Source organism: Oryctolagus cuniculus, chromosome 11, assembly GCF_964237555.1.
Source record: "Oryctolagus cuniculus chromosome 11, mOryCun1.1, whole genome shotgun sequence".
NCBI classification, from domain to species: Eukaryota; Metazoa; Chordata; class Mammalia; order Lagomorpha; family Leporidae; genus Oryctolagus; species Oryctolagus cuniculus.
In genome coordinates this window covers 109,517,958-109,538,404 of record NC_091442.1, presented here as the reverse complement: position 1 = coordinate 109,538,404, position 20,447 = coordinate 109,517,958, and the positions used below count along the sequence as shown (strand labels likewise).

The window sequence follows — 20,447 nt, the reverse complement described above, 5'->3', positions numbered from 1 at the left end:
CTGTTCTAGCCATTTGGGGGATGAACTAGTGAACTTATGTCTCTTCCTCTTTCAAATAAATCTTATAAAAAAAATAGTCTATAAACTGTGAAGCAGTATATTACTTTAATACATTACATAAAGGAGTTTTTTAATACTCCCAGTGGCTTTTCCTTTCTAATTTATATCCATTTGATTTCTATAGTTAAGACTTACAAAGCTCAAAATTTTAACTTTGAATGTTCTAAAAGCCAACACCCCTTGTATTAAAAACCTTTGTTTTTTCTCTTACAGGTATGCTGAGTATATTCTGAATCCCAGGACAGCAGGAATGAGCCAGGGGATTACAGGCATGCTGTGGAAGCTGCTGCTGAGGTCCCAGCCCTGCAGGTTGAGTTCCTTCAGAAAGGCGCAATCAACTCCAGGGAACAGACCTTTTCTTGCACGCTTCACCTACACAACTGACAGACAGTCAAACACAGAAAATAAAAGAACAGTGGAAAAGCTCTGTAAATTTTCAGTTGACATTAGGAAAATCCGTAGATTAAAAGAATGGGTACTTCTGGAGGATAAAACCTATGTTGAAGAAATTGCCAATATTTTACAAGAACTAGGTGCCAATGAGACTGTGATAGCCAGTATTTTGGAACGCTGCCCAGAAGCAATTATCTGTAGTCCAACTGCTGTTAACACCCAGAAAAACCTCTGGCAGTTGGTCTGCAAAAATGAGGAAGAATTAATCAAATTAATAGAGCAATTTCCAGAATCTTTCTTTACTGTTAAAGACCAGGAGATGCAGAAGTTCAATGTTCAGTTCTTTCAAGAACTGGGACTCAAGAATGTAGTCATTAGCAGGTTTCTGACAACTGCATCTCCTGTCTTTCATAATCCTGTTGAGAAGAATAAACAGATGATACAGATTCTCCAAGAGAGTTATCTAAATGTGGGGGGCTCTGAGGCCAACATGAAAGTCTGGCTACTAAAATTATTAAGCCAAAACCCGTTTATTTTGTTAAATTCTCCTGAAGCTGTAAAGGAAACACTGGAATCTCTCCAGGAGCTGGGTTTTACAAATTCAGAAATTCTCCAACTTCTTTCCAAACTCAAAGGCTTTCTTTTTCAGCTTTGCCCAGGAAGTATACAGGACAGTATTTCTTTCTCTAAAAACACTTTTAAGTGCACAGAGCATGGCCTGAAGCAGCTGGTTTTGAAATGCCCTGCTCTTTTATATTATTCTGCTCCAGTTTTAGAAGAGAGAATTCAGGGATTATTGAAAGAAGGAATTTCCTTAGCTCAGATAAGAGAGACACCTATGGTTCTTGAATTAACACCACAGATAGTGCAGTACAGGATAAAAAAACTGAATGCCTTAGGCTACAAAATAAAGGATGGGCATTTAGCGAATCTAAATGGAACAAAAAAAGAGTTTGAGTCTAACTTTGGTAAAATTCAAGCCAAGAAAGGCCGACCATTGTTTAATCCTGTGGCACCATTAAATGTTGAAGAGTGATTTACTGATGTTGCTTCTTGCAATATAGAGTGAAAGTGATTAAGCAAAAATTTAAGCAATTCAGGCAGTTTACAAACACCAGTAATTTAAAGGAAATACCTACTTCATTTCTGGGTTGTGTTTAAGCTGCCTCTAAATACTTTCCAACGCATTCACTCTATTTTATACTTAAATTGCATTTATTTTAAGTGGATTGACCTTGACTTAAATTGCATTTAAAGTGGATTGACCTTGAACTATTGTTTAAAAAAATGCACGTGCTACTATTTAAATGGCATATCACTGTGGTACTCTGTAATCGAATTATTTCTAAGAAGCTGACAAATACACTCCCTAATTCAGTATAGCACATTTCATCTAGTATGCACAGCCAGTCTCCCTCATAACCAGCTCTAAACATCACTCTACTCTGGACTGTACTCTGTAGCTTACTGCAAAGTCAAACATCGGCAAACCACTAATACATCTTTTTAGGGAAAATGAATTCTTATCACACTGAGAATAAATGAGGACTTCTTAAGAACCACACATTACTGAAAAAGAATAGTTGGTGCCTACTTATGTGGACAAATTTGTCTAAAGCACACATGTTCATTACCTTCCCAGTTTTACAGATATGGCAACTGAAGCTTAGACACACTTGCCTGCCAAGAGATTTATTATGATCAATCTTATTACGTCTTCTAAATGGAAAGGATTGTTTATGAGCTGGCCTAAGAGAAGCTACCAAACCTTCCATGATAAGGGAATGAAAACTAACAGCAAATTTGGACTTTTATGAAAACTTTTCTATAAATTGAAATTACCTAACTTATGTACATTTTCAATAAATGCAACTTTTTAGAAACTTTTCTGAAAATCCAGGTCTACCTGACTTGTAACAGAAATTATTTGATAGTTGGCAATAATTTTAGCAGTAGTGTTTTAAGTTTCCATTTCTAAATCTTGATCCAAAATAAACATTACCCAGATAAAAGACTGGCTCGTCGTCAGCTCTGAAGTTTGAACTGTGTAAAAAATACATGACCAAACAATTGACTCTGACACTGAACATCTGTGCTGTGTGAGTATGAAAAGTGTAGGAAGTATCTTCTCCATTCATTCACCATTCCATTTAGAGGTAACTTAAGCCTAACTCAGAAGCTAGTCATCACGTAACCCTCAGTACTCAATCTATGTACTTCTACTCTATAGGCATAGTACTTTAAAATCCTAAGAGTTAACTACCATTTACTGTTATACAGATGTGGAGACTCAGGGTTACTTTCCCAAGGTCACATAGGAATATGTTATAAAAAAAATAGCATCCAATAGTTAGATGAAGAAAGTATCACAGGTCCATCGGAGGAGTATTCTAAGAGTAAAGGGAAACCTTGCAGAGTTTTTTTTTAGTTAATGCTTCCAGCTAAACTAAAACCTTAGTTTATGTCAGGATAATTTTGTCCTGACATAAATGACCAGTGGTCTGCACTCTCTCCCACTCTCAAAAGTGTCTCAGGGAAACACTGTATTGTTGCCTTGGTAATTAGAAATCAATTTTGAAATGTCTACTAGGTGTCATAGCAGATTTGATTAGTAGGCAAATGGTAGAGTCTGAAACTGTGAGAAGTCAGGTCTGGATATACATTTTTGAGAACCATCTGCAAATCTGTGTATTTAAAGCCATGGCTTCAGATGAAATTGCCTGCAAAAATAGTATAGATTTTTGGAGTAGGGTGGCTGGCCAAGCCCAGAAAAAGATGATCCGAGGAAGAAAAAATGACAGTTGATAACATACTGAATGCCACAGAGAGGTCAACTAAGATATATGTAATCAGAAAAGCAGAGATTGTGAGATTCACTTTTATTTAAAGAACATGTTTATATGCTAATTGGTACAGCCCAGGAAAGAGATAGGAAAAACTGTAGGATGTGAAGGTGGGCTGACGGTTAAGAGCAGAGGATTGGTCCTGTCCAGAGTTTGGGTCAGCAGTAGGTAGGCTGACAAAGCAGATGTGAATGGCAAGTAGCTGCTCTCCTTTTACGGAGGACAGAATGGGGGTGGGGGAGGGCAGGAGAGCTGGAACGAAGACATGAAATAACCACTTCGACTAGTTCAGCCTACCGAGCTGCTGAGCTGCACTTAAGTTACCTGTAAGTAAAATGCTGAATGAATGGGAAGAGTGAGGACACTGCGTGCATTTTTCATAATACAAGGCCATGCACACACAGCACAGGTGTTTAGGGTCAGAGTGAACATATAAGAGGATATATAACAAAGTTTAGCAGAGTCATTTAAGAAGAGATCAGTACAGCAGCAAAATACAGGTGCTCAGTTACAGGCACAGCCCCAAGGGGCAGTTGTTAGACAAATACATGTGTAGCTTATGCTAACTTGAGATTACATTAAATTAAAAAAAAAAAAAAAAAAAACACCCACAGTTCAATCCTATAGTGAATCAAGCAGTGTGCTTAATTTACATTCCTTTAGGCCAAATCCCATTCTATTTTTTTGGGGGGCCCTTGAGCATCTGAAACAGTTTTGCTTTCCCTTTTTTTTCTCATCCTTACATTCTCACTCTGATCTCCCTGTGAGACAATTTTAAAAATTTCATAATCAGTAACACAGCTGGGAGAAACATCCTTACATAAAACACTGGAATCAAATTTTATTTCCTGTGTGCAGAAAGGTTCTAACAAAATTAAATTTCATCAGGCAATTTATGTACAATTACACTAAATTCACTTCTTTAGCAAACTGTAATTAACCACCAAAGTATGATCTCTTCGAAGACTTCCAGTGCGCCTCAAGTCCAACAGCCTGGTAAGTCAATGATTACTTTATTCAACACAGAATAAATCCACCTTTCCATTTTTCAACATCAGCTGGACAAGTTGTGACTTAACACTGATTCAAAGAAATTCAGCTTACATTGAAAGTTAGCCTGTTCCTTATCTGTAAAAAGGAAGTGAAACACTTCCTTCGTATGCACTTCATACTGATTTCACTGGGTGATGTATGGACAGCATCTGGCAGATAAGCAGGTGCCCAGTAAATGGCCATGCTTTGCCCTCCTCCCTGTTCCTGTCATTTCTGTTCAGAGGCCTGAGATGGTTTCACAGCTACACAGAATAGAGAGCAGTGCTTCTTATTTTGTAACTCCTGCTTAGTTTTCAAACTTCAGTGAGCACAAGAATAACCTGAAGAGATTAAAAGTGCGGCCCAGGACCCCATCCTGCAGAGATTCAGTAAAGTGGGGTAAAACCTAGAAATCTGCATTGTGAATTTTTATTAGAGGTGTTTGAAATAATTTGTATTTTACTGTTGTGTTGGTATAAAAATGCATATTTGAGGATACATGTTTGTACAGTACTATCACAAAATTTAATTGGCCACAGCACTTTCTGAACTATGTAAAATTTTTTAAGATGACCCTATATTAAAATATCCTTTATTTCTTTATAAAACATTCCATATTTTGCAGATCATAGTGCTTTTATTAACAGATTCATGTGTTCTTTTCCCATCCCTTTGATACAAAAAATTTATTCAGTATTTTCATCTGACATTTCACTAAGAACAATATTCATAACATCAACATAATTAGATCAGTCATTCAAGTGGGCACACAAGTTTATCCTTATTGTGTCAAATACCCACTCAAAAGACAAGTTGAATAACAGATGCCTCCAAGTGTACACAACAACCTTAAGTTTCTTGAAGTCAACTAGTCCTGTTTAACAGGTCAAACTGCTAGTCTATGTAAATAAACTAAAAAGTCTCAAACAGCTGTACATATCAAATGGCAAGTTCGTTTCAATAAGAATCTCTATTAACCAAGTGTACATTTGCACAGTTCTCTGCTGTCATTGCAAAAGCCCCTGTGAACAAAGTTACACTTCTGAATTTAAAACAATCTTGATGAGACTAAATGTACCAGGTGGCTTCTCTGTAGCAGAAATTTAATTACAACCATTTTTCCTCAAGCAATATTAAAGACAAGTGAAGTTGAAAATAAATATGCAAAAAGACATAAGCTAAAGTCTATACTTAGAAATTCAGGTACAAAGCACAGCAGAGCCCATGACTAAAGAAGATAAACTAGAAATATTATCTCGCAATGAAGTAGTAATTTCATCCAAATAGCAGGAAACAAGTTCTCCAAGACCATTATTTAGATCACTTAGTGTTCATCTATTAACTTTGCAGTTTTTTTTTTTTAAATCCTCTTTGCTAATTAGGACATACAACAACACATACCAAACACACCTTAAATCTCATTACTTGAAATAAATGACCACTTAATTCCTGATGAGTTGAACTTCCTAATGACTTTCCAATTTTGTATATTGTAGAACATTTGTAGATTTGCTTAAAATCCCTGCTGGTATTTATAAACACATTTAAAAGTTGTTACATTCTCATTCATCTGCTGATCCATATTATTAATGTAATACTCTTAGTAGTTTACATACATTTGAGCCTCAGTTGTCAGGAGTAATCTGTTTGAAGTTCTCAGGGACACTGTCTTATTTACCATTGGGTTTCACCCACCACCCCAAGTCAGCAGAATGGAGACAAATTTCCAAATTTAAGTGTAAGGAAAATTAAGATCTTCCACATTTGGATTGTAACCTTTAGTTAAAAGGAATGCCAAATATATGTATGCCAGTTGTTATATTTTTAGAAACTAAACATGAAACAACAAAATGAATTCCACCTAGTTCATACCTTTGCAAATGAATGAAACACGTTTATAAGATATGACATGTTTACCATCCATAATCAGAAACTTCAATTCCCTACCTGAAATTGGTTTGAGAACTGATACAAAGTACAGCTGCTTTGAAAGACTGTAACATTTTCAAAGCCTATATAAACCACTGAGAGCACTTAAATATTCTTTACATTCACATTAAATATTCTTTACATTTACATGCTGTGAATGTATAGAGCCCATTTCATTCCATTTAAAAGTCAGTCCTCAGTTATCTGTGATTATTTTTAAAAAGGGATACTGCTAATAATTTAAGACTGTCTAAGAATAGAATAGTTGTGAAGGAGACTTTTTTATTTTGAATTCTTTAAATAGCTCTTCAATTGTCTATTTCTTCTTAATATGAAACACTTCCAACACAGCTCCTAATCAGTAACAAAATGTTCCTTAGGCATTGTAAAGTGTATTAATGGTGGAGCATGAGTGCAGGCAAAAGCAGACAATTTGATTTTAACTACCAACAAGACAGTTAACAAGCACTATCTTACCCACCTGACTGCAAAAAATAGCTTTACTTCTCTAATTCTGAGATTCTAATTTCACCACCAACCTTTAAAAGAATCCATAAAGAGTATGAACCGCACACATCTAGGGTGTTAGAAAACATGTGTTCTTTCGTAAGGCATCAATGATTAAATGAATAAAATGCATTATCTAACAAAAGATAGCTAACAGCATCATAAAACCATTTATGTTTTCTTTTAAACTTCTCTAATTCCTGCTAATTTGCCAGCATAAATAAGAAAAGAATGCCTCTTGGCCTTATCAACTATGATTATAAAAAACTAAGACATCTGAAACTATTAGGCACATCAAAGGTACAGTTTATGTAGTTCAAGACTCCCTTCTTAAGGGGCAGATGAGTTACCTGGCACATTGTACATATGGAACTGGAAAGATCATCTACTAAATTCAACTTTCACATTTTTAGTCAAACTGAAAGACTTATAGTAAATATTCAAACATACCATATCTTCAGTTACAACTGAGTGAGTGTAACATTTTACCAGATAGAAAGCTGGAACTTAAGTACGAGAAACCTTCATATACTGTGCTAGTATTGGTCTCTTCTTTTTAGATGAAAGCCAGTCATCAATACTTTCAACACAGCAGTTAAGAAGATAAATGTCCAAAACAAGTGACCTGGTTGTAGTCCATAATTTAGCAATTCAATGCCACTGGCATCATAATGCTGTGGAGAGTACGTGTTTCTCCTTATTTTAGTCAGACTTGTCTTTCTTCTTTCCTGTTAAGGGCACTTTGTTTACAACAGCGGACCCAACAGCTGTAACACCTCCAGCCACCGCAGACACACCCCCTTTCACCAGCCCTATTCCCATGGAAGGCACAGTTGTAACAGCTGTTTTGGTCACCTCCAGACTCTTTCCACCAATCCAAGCCACACCACCAATGGTGGCACCAACAGCTCCCTTTGTAACACTGAAGATACCTCCAGTCACACGGGACAACATGCCTGGTTGCTGCTGTGGGTGATCTTTCATTGAACCTGTATGAAAGAAAATTTCATGAAACAGTCAAATATCAGTTGTTTTTGTTGTTTTTTAATTAAGCAACCTAAAAGTTTCTCACAATCAGGAGCTTGATTTACACATTTTTACAAATGTTGGTCCAATGCTAAGTCTTAGTATTTATTAAAAGAAATGCTTTATAAAACAGACAATTTTGCTTTCATAAAGCAGAATACTATTATAAAGATCTATTTTACATGTTTCGTTGATTTATAATTTTGTTACTAATATATAACTTTAAAAAAATATATTCAGGCTGGCGCCGTGGCTCAATAGGCTAATCCTCCACCTAGCGGCGCCGGCACACCGGGTTCTAGTCCCAGTCGGGGCGCCGGATTCTTTCCCGGTTGCCCTTCTTCCAGGCCAGCTCTCTGCTGTGGCCCGGGAGTGCAGTGGAGGATGGCCCAAGTGCTTGGGCCCTGCACCCCACGGGAGACCAGGAGAAGAGCACCTGGCTCCTGCCTTCGGATCAGCGCGGTGCGCCGGCCACAGCGCGCCAGCTGTGGCGGCCATTGGAGGGTGAACCAACGGCAAAAGGAAGACCTTTCTCTCTGTCTCTCTCTCTCACTATCCACTCTGTCAAATATATATATTCAAAAGAGCATGAAAAAAATCAAAGGATAAACATATTTATCTTTCATTTCCTTGATAAGATTCAATCATTTCTGAAACAATTTCACATAAAGCAACGGTTCTCAAGGTGTGGTCTGATACCCCTAGGAATCCTTGACACTATTTCAGGGGGTTGACAAGGTAAAAATATTTTCTCAGTAATATGAGGATGTAATTTGCCTTTTCTCTTGTATTCTGTCATGAGCCTACAGCAAACTTGTCGAAAAGTTAGATGATGTGCAACAGACTGAATGAGGCCACAGTTTCCAACAATCTTCTATGTTCCATTAATCTAAACATTAGAGAGCTTTTCAAAAACATATAAACATCACCCTGCCCACAATTTTTTTTTATTTTGGAAAAGTTACTTTTCATAAAAATGTGTTAACATGTCATAAGTCTATTTGGTTTTTTTATTTAATACTCAGATTGCTCAGTTTTTATTGCTAATATGATGACAAGGTCTGAGACCTCAATTTTTCAGAGTTTAAAAACATCCTAAAACCAAAAAGTTTGAGAACCACTGATTTAAATATATTTAATCTTTACTTTATGCATCTCTTAGTGACAAATTTAAAGAATTAATGCTATATAAAAACAGAATATTCATCTTTAAAATCGTATTTCCTGTCTAAACTCATTTTTATTCAGGGGGCAGGCATTTAACACAGCAATCAGGACACTGCTTGGGACACTCACATTCCATATAGATTGACTTGGTTAGAGTCCCAGCTCTGCTTCCAATTCCAGCTTCCTGCTTTATATGTACCCTGGGCGAGTGCAGGTGATAGCTCAAGTAGTTAGGTCCCTGCTACCCACAGAAAAGACTTAGATTGAGTTCTGGCTCCTGGCTTCAGCCTGCCCCAGGCCCAGCTGTTGTGGACATTTGAAGAGTGAACCAGTAAACAGTCTGTCTCCTGCCTCTCGATAATAATAATATATTTGTACTGGATCCTACTACAAATATTTCTTTGATTTCTTGATACAGGTCTTTTGTACACAGGACATAAAAACTAAACATAGTCCATCTTCCTCTGTACCCACTCCCACCCTTCACAAATGAAAGGATATTCTTACTTGTGAAATAAGACCATTACTTAAGAGTAAAAAAGTGACAGGAAAAGTCCTTATATAATAAAGTTAAATTGTATCTCCATACATCAGCATCTGAGGTATCTTATCAGAGACTAAAAATGTTTATTATTTTTGGAACATATTTACTGACAAAGTAAATAGGTTATCTGTAAATTTAATAGGCTTTAATTCACTAAGATATTTTTTCCATTCTTAGAGGCATACTTACCTTCTGGCGGCTCATCACTAAGGTATGATGGGACTTCTTGATTTTTATCTGCCTGATTCATGATCTCCTAAAGAAATCACATAAACATATTTCATTTTAAATTCAATAGGTAAGACTCTTATCAGTTTATTCAGATAACTTTTTAAAAGAATTATTTATTCACTTGAAAGGCAGAATTAGAGAGAAGAGGGAGACACAAAGAGAGCTGGTGAGCAACATCAAGCTTGTCCAAGTGCCTCCATCCTCTGGTTCATTCTCCAAATGGCAGCATCAGCCAGGCTGGGCAAGGCCAGAGCCAGGAGCTTCACCCAGGTCTCCTACATTGGGGTAGGGGTCCAAGGACTTGGGCCATCTTCCTCTCTGCTTTCCCAGGTGCATTAGCAGAGAGCTGGATGGTTGGTGGAGCAGCCTATATGGGATGCTGGCACTGCAGGCAGCAGTTTAACCTGCTGTGCCACAAGCTTACCCCTTCAGAAATCATTTTAAGATGCCTACTATAAGGCTACATACATTATCTTGTCTCTTCTACTTGAAACTGTAGTGTATAAGTACTTTAAATTATACCAATGGGCAAATCTTATCTGAAACACCAAGGAGTGGCAGTCACATTATAAGCCATCCACACTGTTACTGTGATACCTCGACTTACACTGAAATTACCAACTGAAAGTAAGTTGGAGGGGGGGGGAGGTAGCAGAGAACATGTTAAGTGTTTCCTACAGAATACTTGTTAATTTAATTGTACTTTATTTCACAACAGGCTTCAAAAACTTCAAAAGTAAAAAAGGTGTTCTGAGAAACTTTTTAAAAATGACATCCCTCTTACACAGATGACACCTCAATCTGAATAAGTAAAAGGTTCTGATGACTTCTTTGCTATTCTCAGATCTTGTATGGAACACAGGTAGTAAACAGAATTCAAAATCTACTTTAAAAAAAAACATAAAATACTGTTTTGGTAGGGCAGAAAACTAGGATTGTGATCCTACTGGTCATCTAATTGTTTCCTAGTCATATATCCTTGAAGCCCAAGTGATTATATCTGTATATATTCAATAGATTTCAAAAAAGATGTTGTGATAACTAACACTGGAGTTTAATCCATTAGTTAAAAAAAAGATTGAGTACCTACTCTGGGCTATGGCAGTGATCAAAGAACCCCTGCCATCATGAAATGAACACTCCAGTGTGGGGTGGGGAAGGTCAGGTGGTGCTGAATGCTGTGGAAAACAGGAGAGGGAAGAGAGGATCTATTTAACTGATAAGTGTGTGACGGTGTCATTGTGATAATATCCCAAGAGAGAATGATAGGTCAAGAGTGCTCAAAGCAGAAGAAACAGCAAAAACAAAGGCCCTGGGGTGCCTGGAGCAGCAAAACAAACAGCTAAGGGCCAGCACTGTGGCATAGCTGGTAAAGCCGCTTATGATGCCAGCATCCCACATGGGCACTGGTTCAAGACCCAGCTGCTCCACTTCCCTGCTAATGGCAGGGATGACAGCACTGCAGGTGGCGGCCCTCAGAGGTTGGATTTTACCTGAGTAAGATGGGGAGCTAGTGAAAGGTCAGCAAAGGAGGTGTTTTTTTGTTGTTGTTTTTTAAATTTTCATTATTTAAGACAGAGAAAAGTGCTCCCATCTGCTGGTTAATTTCTCAAATTCCCATTAACAGCTGGGACTGGACTGGGCTGAAGCCAGAAGTCAGAATTCAATTCAGGTCTCCCGCGTGGATAGCTGCAACTCAATTCCTTGAGGTTCCACCAACTGCTTTGGGGTCTGCATTATCAGGAAGCTGAAGTCAAGAGCCAGAGCTGGGAATCAAACCCAGGTACTCTAATGGGATATGTGGGTGTCTTAACCACTAAAGGCCTGCCCCCAGAATATGACTCATCATTTCTACTGCTACCACTTTAATGTGAGCCATCTAGGCAAATACGCTTACTTGCATTACTGCAAAATCTCTGATCTCCAAACTTCTACCTTTGCTCTCCTTGCACCTTGGCCTTGAAGACACATAACCTCCACTTCCATTCTGATGTCATCTCCTACCATTTTCTCTCTTGCTCATTCCATTCCTGCAACAGAGTTCCTTGTTTATACTTTCCTGAAAGGCTCGCCAAGATGTATACCTGGCTTGCTCCTTCCTTCATTCAGATCTTTGGGCAAACACTGCCTTATTAGAAGACTTTTTCTGGTCACCTAAACGAGTACCCTCTAAGATGATCTTTTTCAGCTAGCCCTGCTCTATTTTCTTCATAGTCCTCACTGCCACATGGTGTAATTCTTGCACACACGGGTCTTCAAAAATATCATGGAAGTGCAGATAACGAAAAAAAGTGTATATGGACTTTTAGGCACCAAAATAAACGTCTTTTAATTCTATTTTCTGTGAACTTTTTGAAGTCCCTTGTATGTATCTGTTTACCTTGTGTCTATCCCAATTAGACTGTTAGTTGCATGAAAATAAGGGCTTGTTTTTATTTACCATTCTATCCCCAGGGCTTTAATCAATTTCTGATAAATGGTGGACAAATACTTTAATTTCTTATGTACAGAATTTAACATGAGAATGTAGTGTGAGATCAAGGGGAGAATCTAGGATGTCACCTCCTTAGTGGGAGAGCAACTAGACAAATGTTGATGGGACATCAGAATAGAAACCACTTTTAAGAGACGAAGGACTTGTTTTTTAACAAGCTGAGATGCTTGTTCAGCAAGCAAGTGGATTAAAGGGGCCAAGGTTGAGATTCTGAGAGTGGTCTGAAGTGATACCTGAAGCCAGGAGGTGGGGGTATGTGATATGATCAAGGAAAACAGTGATGAGAAGAGGACCACAACCTCAGTTGGATTGCTCATATACAAGATGAGCAAAAAAAAAAAAAACACACCTGAAAATGAATAGCTAAATGAGTATAGCCTCATGGGAAACAAAAGAGGAATTTATAAGCTTTCTAGAAGACATAAACAATGAAGAGGTTAAAATAATTTATGAAGATCATATGATCTAATTTTTTAAAAAATACAAATACAAAAGACTGGAAGGAAACATACCATAGCATTAACCAAGACTGCCATTAGGCAATACATACAGCATTATGTAGTCACATAAATGTATACAAATATATATTTGCATATATGGATATATATGTAGTTAATATATATTTAAATTTTCTACCATAAATGCATTATTTTTATAATTAGCAAGAAAAAGGCATATTTTAAGCCTTGGAAATTAATAATATTCATAAACAAGGTATGTTTTAGATATTATTTTTGTTTATTTGAAAGGCAGAGCCAAGAGACAGATCTTCTATCAGCTGATTCACCCCCCAAATGCCCACAGCCAGGGCTAGGCCATGCTGAAGCCAGAAGCCTGGAACTCCATCTGAGTCCCAGGACCCAATTACTTGAACCATCATCTCCTGCCTTGCATGACGCATTACCAGGGAGCTGGATTGGAAGCAGAGTGGCCAGGTGAACCAGGTATTCCAATATGGGGAGCAGCAGCTTAACCCACCGCACAATGCCTGCTCCATAAATGATATTTTAAAAAATTATGCAGTTCATCTGGTCCTAGTCATTCTAGGTTTTTACTCACAGATGAAGTTAATCATCTAAAAACCAATATACTTGCATCACATAATGCTTTAAGAAAATGACATCACTGAGTAATTTTTTTATTCAAAAAGCAGAGCAGCAAGTTTGTGTTTTATTCAGTTACATCCTTGGTGAGGAAACCCTGAGAAACCGCCTAATGCACGATATTAACTTACATTAAGGGCATCATATTGCTAAAGACTGTTATCCACTCCATCTTGATACCTCCTAGAGAACTCCACATTAAGATATCTCTTTAAAGGTAATTATTCAGAAAATGTTGATCCTCCCAAATATCTGACATGCTTTCTTTGGGGCCTGCATTGTGGTACGACGGGTTAAGCCTCTGCTTGCAATGCTCACATTCCAGATCAGAGTGCTGGTCTGAGTCCTGGCTGCTCTGCTTCCAATCCAGCTACCTGCTAATGTACCTGGAAAGCAGAAGATGGCCCAAGTATTGGGCCCCTGCCATGATGGAGTTCCCAACTCTGGCCTGGCCCAGCCCTGGCTATTGCAGTCATTTGGGAAGTGAACCAGGAGACAGATCTGTAATAAATCCCCCCCCCCCCCCCCCCCCCCGCAAAAAAAAAAAGGCCTGCCCCTGGAATTGAACTTTTCAAATGTACCTTTTTCAAAGTGAGCAGCAGTATGCCAGGGGCACATATTTCACTGGATAGTAATTTAACATACTTTCATTTTTAAATGCACACACATTAAAAAGTAAAATAGAGGTGCTTGGGATTTTGTTTTTTAAGACAATTAGAAGCAATTCCATTCTTGCCTGGGGCTGCTTCTGGGTGTACTCTGATTTACTGGCTCTCCCTTGCCAGCCCAACCACTCCCACTCTGCCCTTAACATAGGAGTATTTCTATAGAAAGCTGTGAGATGTAGAAAGCTAGAAACTATTATATAGAAATAGTTATCTTTAAAATTTTTAGCAATAGTTACCAGGGGTTATCAAAAACGATGAACCAGCACATCTGGAATCTGGATAGGCCAGGCACATGTCTACGTAGGTACTTGCTATTTAGAAGGCCTTGCAAGTCCTAAGAAGCCACAGAGATTGATTTCTGTTTTGTTTTAATGTTTGTGTTGCTGGTACATCACTGGTCTTAAAAGCAAGTATGTAGTATTAAAATTTCTGTAAAACTCTTAAAGTAATAAAAATTGTATAAAAGCCACAAGTATTTGAGATATATTTTCCTGAATTCCTAATCTGAATACAACAATGCATTATCTTATAAAGGTATTTGCTAAAATCCTTACTTGTAAGTAGTGCCTTTGTATTCTTTATTCACATAAACTATTCCTGAATTCAACAGACATATCTGCTGAACTTTTCATGGTATTACCTGTTTATAAACACTACTTTTTATATTGAAGTCTCACCTTATCCAAGGGGAATATGTTCCAAGAACCCCAGTGGATGCCTGCAACTGCAGACAGCACAGAAATCTATATATATGCAGGTGCTCAAAAAGTTTGTGGGAAATAAAATGAAAATGTCAACTTATTTTGGCACAATAAATGATGTATGCAAGGGTGCATCAAAAAGTTCACAAAAAGTATGAGACCTTTAACAAAGTTTAATTTCTATATTAGGCACAATAATAATAAAACAAGTATAACACAGTATCATCAAAGTTACAAGAAAGCAGTTTTCTCTCAAAATATCTTACTTCACCTTTTCACTTAAAGGATATGCTGTATTTTATAACTCATCTTTGACATATTAAAGTTGCCAATATCACTGTTCTTGTGCTTTGGGATCACTATTAAGAAAAGGAGGGTTCTTCAACACAAGCACTTTGACAGTCAACAGTCAGTGCAATAGTCCATCTAATAACCAAGACAGCTAAGTGACTAATGGGCAGGCAGGTGGTATATTCAGCATGGATGTGCTAGGCAGGGGGAGGGAATTGGGTGACATGAGATCTCCTTATACTATTGAGAATAATAACTTAAAACTTAAGTTTTTTATTCCTAGAATTTTCCACTTAATATTTTCAGACCTCTGAGGACTGCATTTGACAGTGGTTAACTGAGACCTTGGATAACTAAAACTATGGAAGACAAAATCCAGAATAAGCAGGACTACTCTATTACCACCCTGCTCATTACTGCCACTGCAACAGACCTGTTTTCCTTAGACTTCCTGATGACAAATACCACCCAATCTCCTAAAACTGTGCAAGGTAAATAATCAGCTAATAAAACTGAAAAGTATATATGTGGGACAAATACCAACTGACAGTAAAACTGTCAAAATGACAATTTGTAAACGTCACACTCAAATGATATATTAAACAAAATTATTAAATTCTATCCCAACCACCTGCCCTCAACTCACTGCATTATTACTTCAGCATATACTTGAGCCCTGCTACCACCCTGTTCTACGCGGAAGATTTCATTGTGATTAAACACACAGAGGTATTACCCTAAACCAGTTTATAATCCAGTGAAACTGAGGACACTTTCCCAGCACTTACCAGTTTAGTCATTCATTCATTCAAGTAACAAAATATATCTGCTCTCTAGGAGCTCATTATATTCACAAGATTCTATTTAAAAAAACTTTCTTAAGGAATGCAATAATTGCAGACAATAAATAGTTTTTAGAGAAGAACAATTAACATTCCATGAACATAAATTAAGTTGTAGATTTTGGTGCTGGCACATCAGCAAACTATTACAATACCAATTGAAACTGGCTATAAGTGACTTCTTAAGAAATTGTGAAATATAAAACTTATTTGCTACAGACTGAATATTATGACTACCAATTCATTGGCAGTTACTTTTAGCTTTTAAAAAGGAGCAAAAATAATTCTTGTCCAGTACAACAGTTTCACAGACATTGCAGATGGCAAATATATTGAGCAAGAATTAACAACACTATTCCCGAGAGGGTAATTTTTTCCAATAATAGAAATAAGTACTGTATAAATATATTTTGAGTCTTCTTGCAGGTTTTTTTTTTTTTTTTTTTTTTTTTTTGACAAAGAAGCTAATACATGGGAGTAAGGATGTGGCAAAGTTCCCATATATAGACTATATAGAAGAATTCATTTATAGTTTTTCTTACATAAGGAAACTGATACTTCTCACTGAATAACAGATTTTGAGGCAGCTCTGAAGGTGAACTGTTGTGCTCCATATTTTGTAGTTAGGCTTCATACAGTGTGTTAGTGTTGTTCAACTTCCTTCGGTACATAGAGGGGTGACACCCAAAGGAAATTTGTATCCTGTTTCCATTATGAAAACCTTTAAGTTTGGATATTAAAATATTACTGAAACCTACAAACAGCATTGATTTATCTGTTTTCCTCTAAATGATTCCAGTAGAAATAAGTAAACAAACACCATGTAGGAATCACTTAAATGTTTTATTCATATGTACCAAAGGAAGCTGACCAACTCTAACACACTGTATAAAGCTTAACTACAAAATACAGAGCACAACGGTTTACTTTCAAAGCTGTCTCAAAATCTGTTATTGAACAGTAAGTACCAATGTCCTTATGTAAGAAACAAGATATAAAAAAATTAGCTAAATTGTTCTACATATTCTCATATAGAAATTCTGCCACACCCCCATGTTTTAGCTTCTTTGCCAAAAAAACTGCAGGAAGACTCAATAACATATTTACACAGAACTTTCATACACCCACAAGCAGTGCACATTACAACAGCAGCTCACTGTTTTTAGCCTTCTCTGGTTAGTTTAGCTACTATACGGAACAAGCTACTTTTAAAAATGGCCCCTGCCTATTAAGTCAACAGCAAACTGACAGGAAATGCACAGAATCTGGCAAGAGAAGCAATCTGCCAGTGTAACTCAAATGTAAGTGCATATTCAGTGACAAGTAACAACTGTCAGTGTCAAAATGGCAATTTTTAAAAGCTGTACTTAAACGAAACATTAAGAATTACAGTACTCAGAAAACCATTATGCTTGTCATCTTCACTAACTCATTAGTTCTACAAATATTAGCATCCCTCCCAGGTGTCAGACACTCTGACAGGAGGTATCGCTGAGAACAAGAATACAAAGACCCTATTATTAAGGTGTTTATATAGAATCCAGTGAGGTATCTTCAGGAAGTAGGAGCAAATACTCAGTGACTGAAACAAAGAAAGGTAGAGATTTTTCCAGAGTTTAAAAACAGCCAACACGTATCTGCGCATTTACTTGCCTAATGTAGTAATCACTTAAAACTTTTCTAAAGATGCTTTCTATAAATGCACAAACTTTTAATGAACTTATTTTCTGCTACTTGTTAGGACAAAGACTAAAGAAATGAAAGTGGGAAAAGCCAAACAGGATGCATACGGTTTATTAAAAATTACTTAACCCTTTCTGTATAAAAAGCAGGCATGGGAGGGCTCACACACACATCTGTTAGTGTGATCATTATTCCTAGGGACCCCTGAGAGTGAGCACCCACACCAGTGGAAGTCTGAAAGGTTAAACAAAAGCATGTAACAGTAGTCACAGAGAGCAAGTAAAGTATTTTCACTTGGTATTAGCAAAGCGGTCACCAGGGCGTAATAAATCAAATAAGAACTCTCTTTTCTCTAGGTGTTCTTAACCCTTCCCAAGGGCTCCCTGACCAACCACTGATCCCTTTAGACACACCAGCAAGTCTCTGGTATTTTTTTTTCCCCTTTAGCAGAGGGAGTGACGTGGCAGGAGGCAGAAAATGACCCTGGAGGCGCCGAGTCGAGGGCTGCGCCCGGCACCTCCCTCCTCCGCTCCACGCTGGACACCCAGCACACCCCCACTGCCGTGGGGTTCCAGAATTTCTATGCAAGGCGGGTTCGGGGTGGGGGCCTGGGCGCCAGTCACGAAGCTGCGTGCGCACAGCAGGCAATATTCATCGAGACTGGAGAAGACACCGCTGCACCGACGGGTGCCCCAGCGCTCCCGTCACCCCCCCCCCGGCGCCGCCGACGCCCCCTCCCCATCCCCACACTTCGGACTGAGGGTGGGCGCGGGAGCCCCCCGACCCGGGAAGAACCCGAGAGGGCGGTTTATCAACAGGTCAGGAGTTAGCGCGGCATAGGGAGCCCTGCGCCCAGCGCCTCAGCCGCATCCCTCTCCCGGGCCGCGGACCCCTGCCCACGCCCGCCCCCCTAGCCTGACACCCAGGGCACCAGAAGCCCGGCGGGGGCTTCCACGGGGGTCCCCAGCCGCGGCAGGGCAGTCGGCGATGCACACGCAGGAGAAGCCCCGCGAGCGAACCCCCACCCGCCCCCAACTTCGCTCAGCCCCTCCCCCTTGCCCGCCCGGAGCCCCCGAGAGGCCCGGTGGGAGCAGCCAGGCCCGGGCGGGAGGAGGTGAGGTGCAGGGGAGCTAACGGGAGGAGCAGAGCACCGGGCACAGGCGGCCGCGGCGGCGCCCCCCGCCCGCCCAGGCCGACTTACTCACCGCCGGGGTCGCGGGCCGGCGCCTGCGGCTGGGGCCGGGCCGACAGAGCGCGCAGCACGTAGGAGGGCCGCGGCGGGCTGGGCGGCAGAGGCAGCCGGACGGCCGCGGGCAGATGCGGGCTTCGCAGGCTCTCCACAGGCTGCAAAGGCAGGAAACTGTTTGCGTTGGCGGCGGCGGCTGCGGCCTCTGGCTGCGGACGTGGCGCCCGACGCGACCCGCCCCCTCCGCAGCCTCCTCAGCTCCCGCCTCCTCCCGCGGCTCCGACTCCGGCGCACGCGCGCTCGCGCCACCGACGCTCCCTCCCGCGCCCACCCGGCGCTCGCCCACCAGTTTCTCGAACCGCCCAGCCCTCCCAGCAGCACCCCGCGGCCACCTCCCGACCTGCGCACGCGCGCCGCTCGGGCTCCGCTCCCGCCCCTTGACCCCCTGGGTGTCTCCGCGGGAAGCCCCCAGCCTGCGGGCCTGCGCGCGCGCCTCCTGCCGGGGTCTCCCCGCCCCTTTCCCTCCGCCGTCCAATCAGGTCGAGCGAGGGGCTCGAAGGGAGCCCGGGAGACGCCTGCTCTGCGGTCCTGAGCTTTGTGGGCCGCGGCCGTCTGAGGTCGTCGTGCCGCCGCCGAGTTAACGGTCGTCGGAATCCAGAGCCTTCGTCCTGAGGAAGGTGGGCCGGTCGCCAGTTTCTGCGGCGTTTTCGTCCCTCAGGGGCCTCAGCCTGCTGCCCTCAGGGCTGACGAGCTGGGCCTTCTCACAGCTGCTCACGTCGGGGCTTCCACAGGCCCGGGTGACGGGGCGAGGAGAGGCTTGGCTTCTTTCCGTGTCTTTGGCTATTTTTGACTCTTCCCTGCCCTAAAATGGAGCTCCTCGGGAGTAAAAGCCCCTCGAGCCCATCGTGGTGACCCTGCGCTTAGTGCCAGGCGCACCACGTTCGCGGGAGAGAAATCGGAGTGTCCAGTCGGGAAGAGACTAGGGAGTTGGGAGAGTGGGCTTTGCGCCGCTGACTGACGTGCAGTCTTCCCTGCCGGGGCCAGGGCGCCCCTTGCCGTCTGGGGGCCGCCGAGAAGCCGGCACGCGGCCGGCGGTGAGGACGCGGGCCGCAGGGCAGCCGTCTCGCGGGGCGTCGGCCAGAGCAGGCCGCGTGTCTCCACCTCACAGGCTCTTGTGAAGACGACACGAGATAAGTTGTGCAAAGGCCGCTTCACTGGGTGAATGCTGTAACTTTTCCTTGACTCTCTTTCCGCACCTGTGTGATGAAGGTGACAGCGAATCCACCTTGGGTTGAGAGGCTCAAGAGAGATGGATGGATGTGACCGTCCCCCCCTCCCCCTTCCACAATCTAATCAAGTCAAAACATGAAACCTCACGACATGTTTTCTCTAATACAAAATAATCAGGGAGGTGCAACTGAATACTAACTCAGGATGAGGCTCAGAAAAGGACATGCTATGTATGGGCCGGCGCTGTGGGCAGTAAGTTAATTCTCCGCCTGCAGTGCTGGCATCCCATACTGATGCAGGTGCTAGTCCCGGCCCGGCTGCTCCTCTTCCGATCCAGTTCTCTGCTATGTCCTGGGAAAGTAGCAGAAGATGGCCCAAGTGCTTGGGCCCCTGCACCCATGTGGGAGACCCAGAAGAAGCTCCTGGCTTCAGATCAGCCCAGCTCCAGCCATTGCAGCCGTTTGGGGAGTGAACCAGCCGATGGAAGACCTTTCTGTCTGTCTCCCTCTCACTGTCT

At 41.0% G+C, this 20,447-nt stretch overlaps 2 protein-coding genes across 3 annotated transcripts; one reads left to right on the top strand and one right to left on the bottom strand.

The window, feature by feature from the left end:
• Window positions 1-310: 310 nt before the first annotated feature.
• Window positions 311-2,348, top strand: MTERF2 (mitochondrial transcription termination factor 2). The gene has a single exon (XM_070052806.1). The coding sequence runs from the start codon at window positions 311-313 to the stop codon at window positions 1,487-1,489; it is 1,179 nt and encodes a 392-aa protein (XP_069908907.1). The 3' UTR covers window positions 1,490-2,348.
• A 2,597-nt stretch (window positions 2,349-4,945) lies between these two features.
• TMEM263 (transmembrane protein 263) lies at window positions 4,946-19,198 on the bottom strand. 2 transcript variants are annotated; one of them, XM_070052807.1, is made up of 4 exons: window positions 19,101-19,198; window positions 18,720-18,858; window positions 9,691-9,757; window positions 4,946-7,753 (listed from the first exon to the last, which is right to left on the bottom strand). In XM_070052807.1, the coding sequence occupies exons 3-4, from the start codon at window positions 9,749-9,751 to the stop codon at window positions 7,467-7,469; spliced, it is 348 nt and encodes a 115-aa protein (XP_069908908.1). In that variant the 5' UTR covers window positions 9,752-9,757; window positions 18,720-18,858; window positions 19,101-19,198; the 3' UTR covers window positions 4,946-7,466. The 2 variants fall into 2 exon arrangements, with proteins under 2 accessions (XP_069908908.1, XP_002711469.1); XM_002711423.5 differs by lacking the exon at window positions 19,101-19,198 and having other exon boundaries at window positions 18,720-19,070.
• Window positions 19,199-20,447: the final 1,249 nt, after the last annotated feature.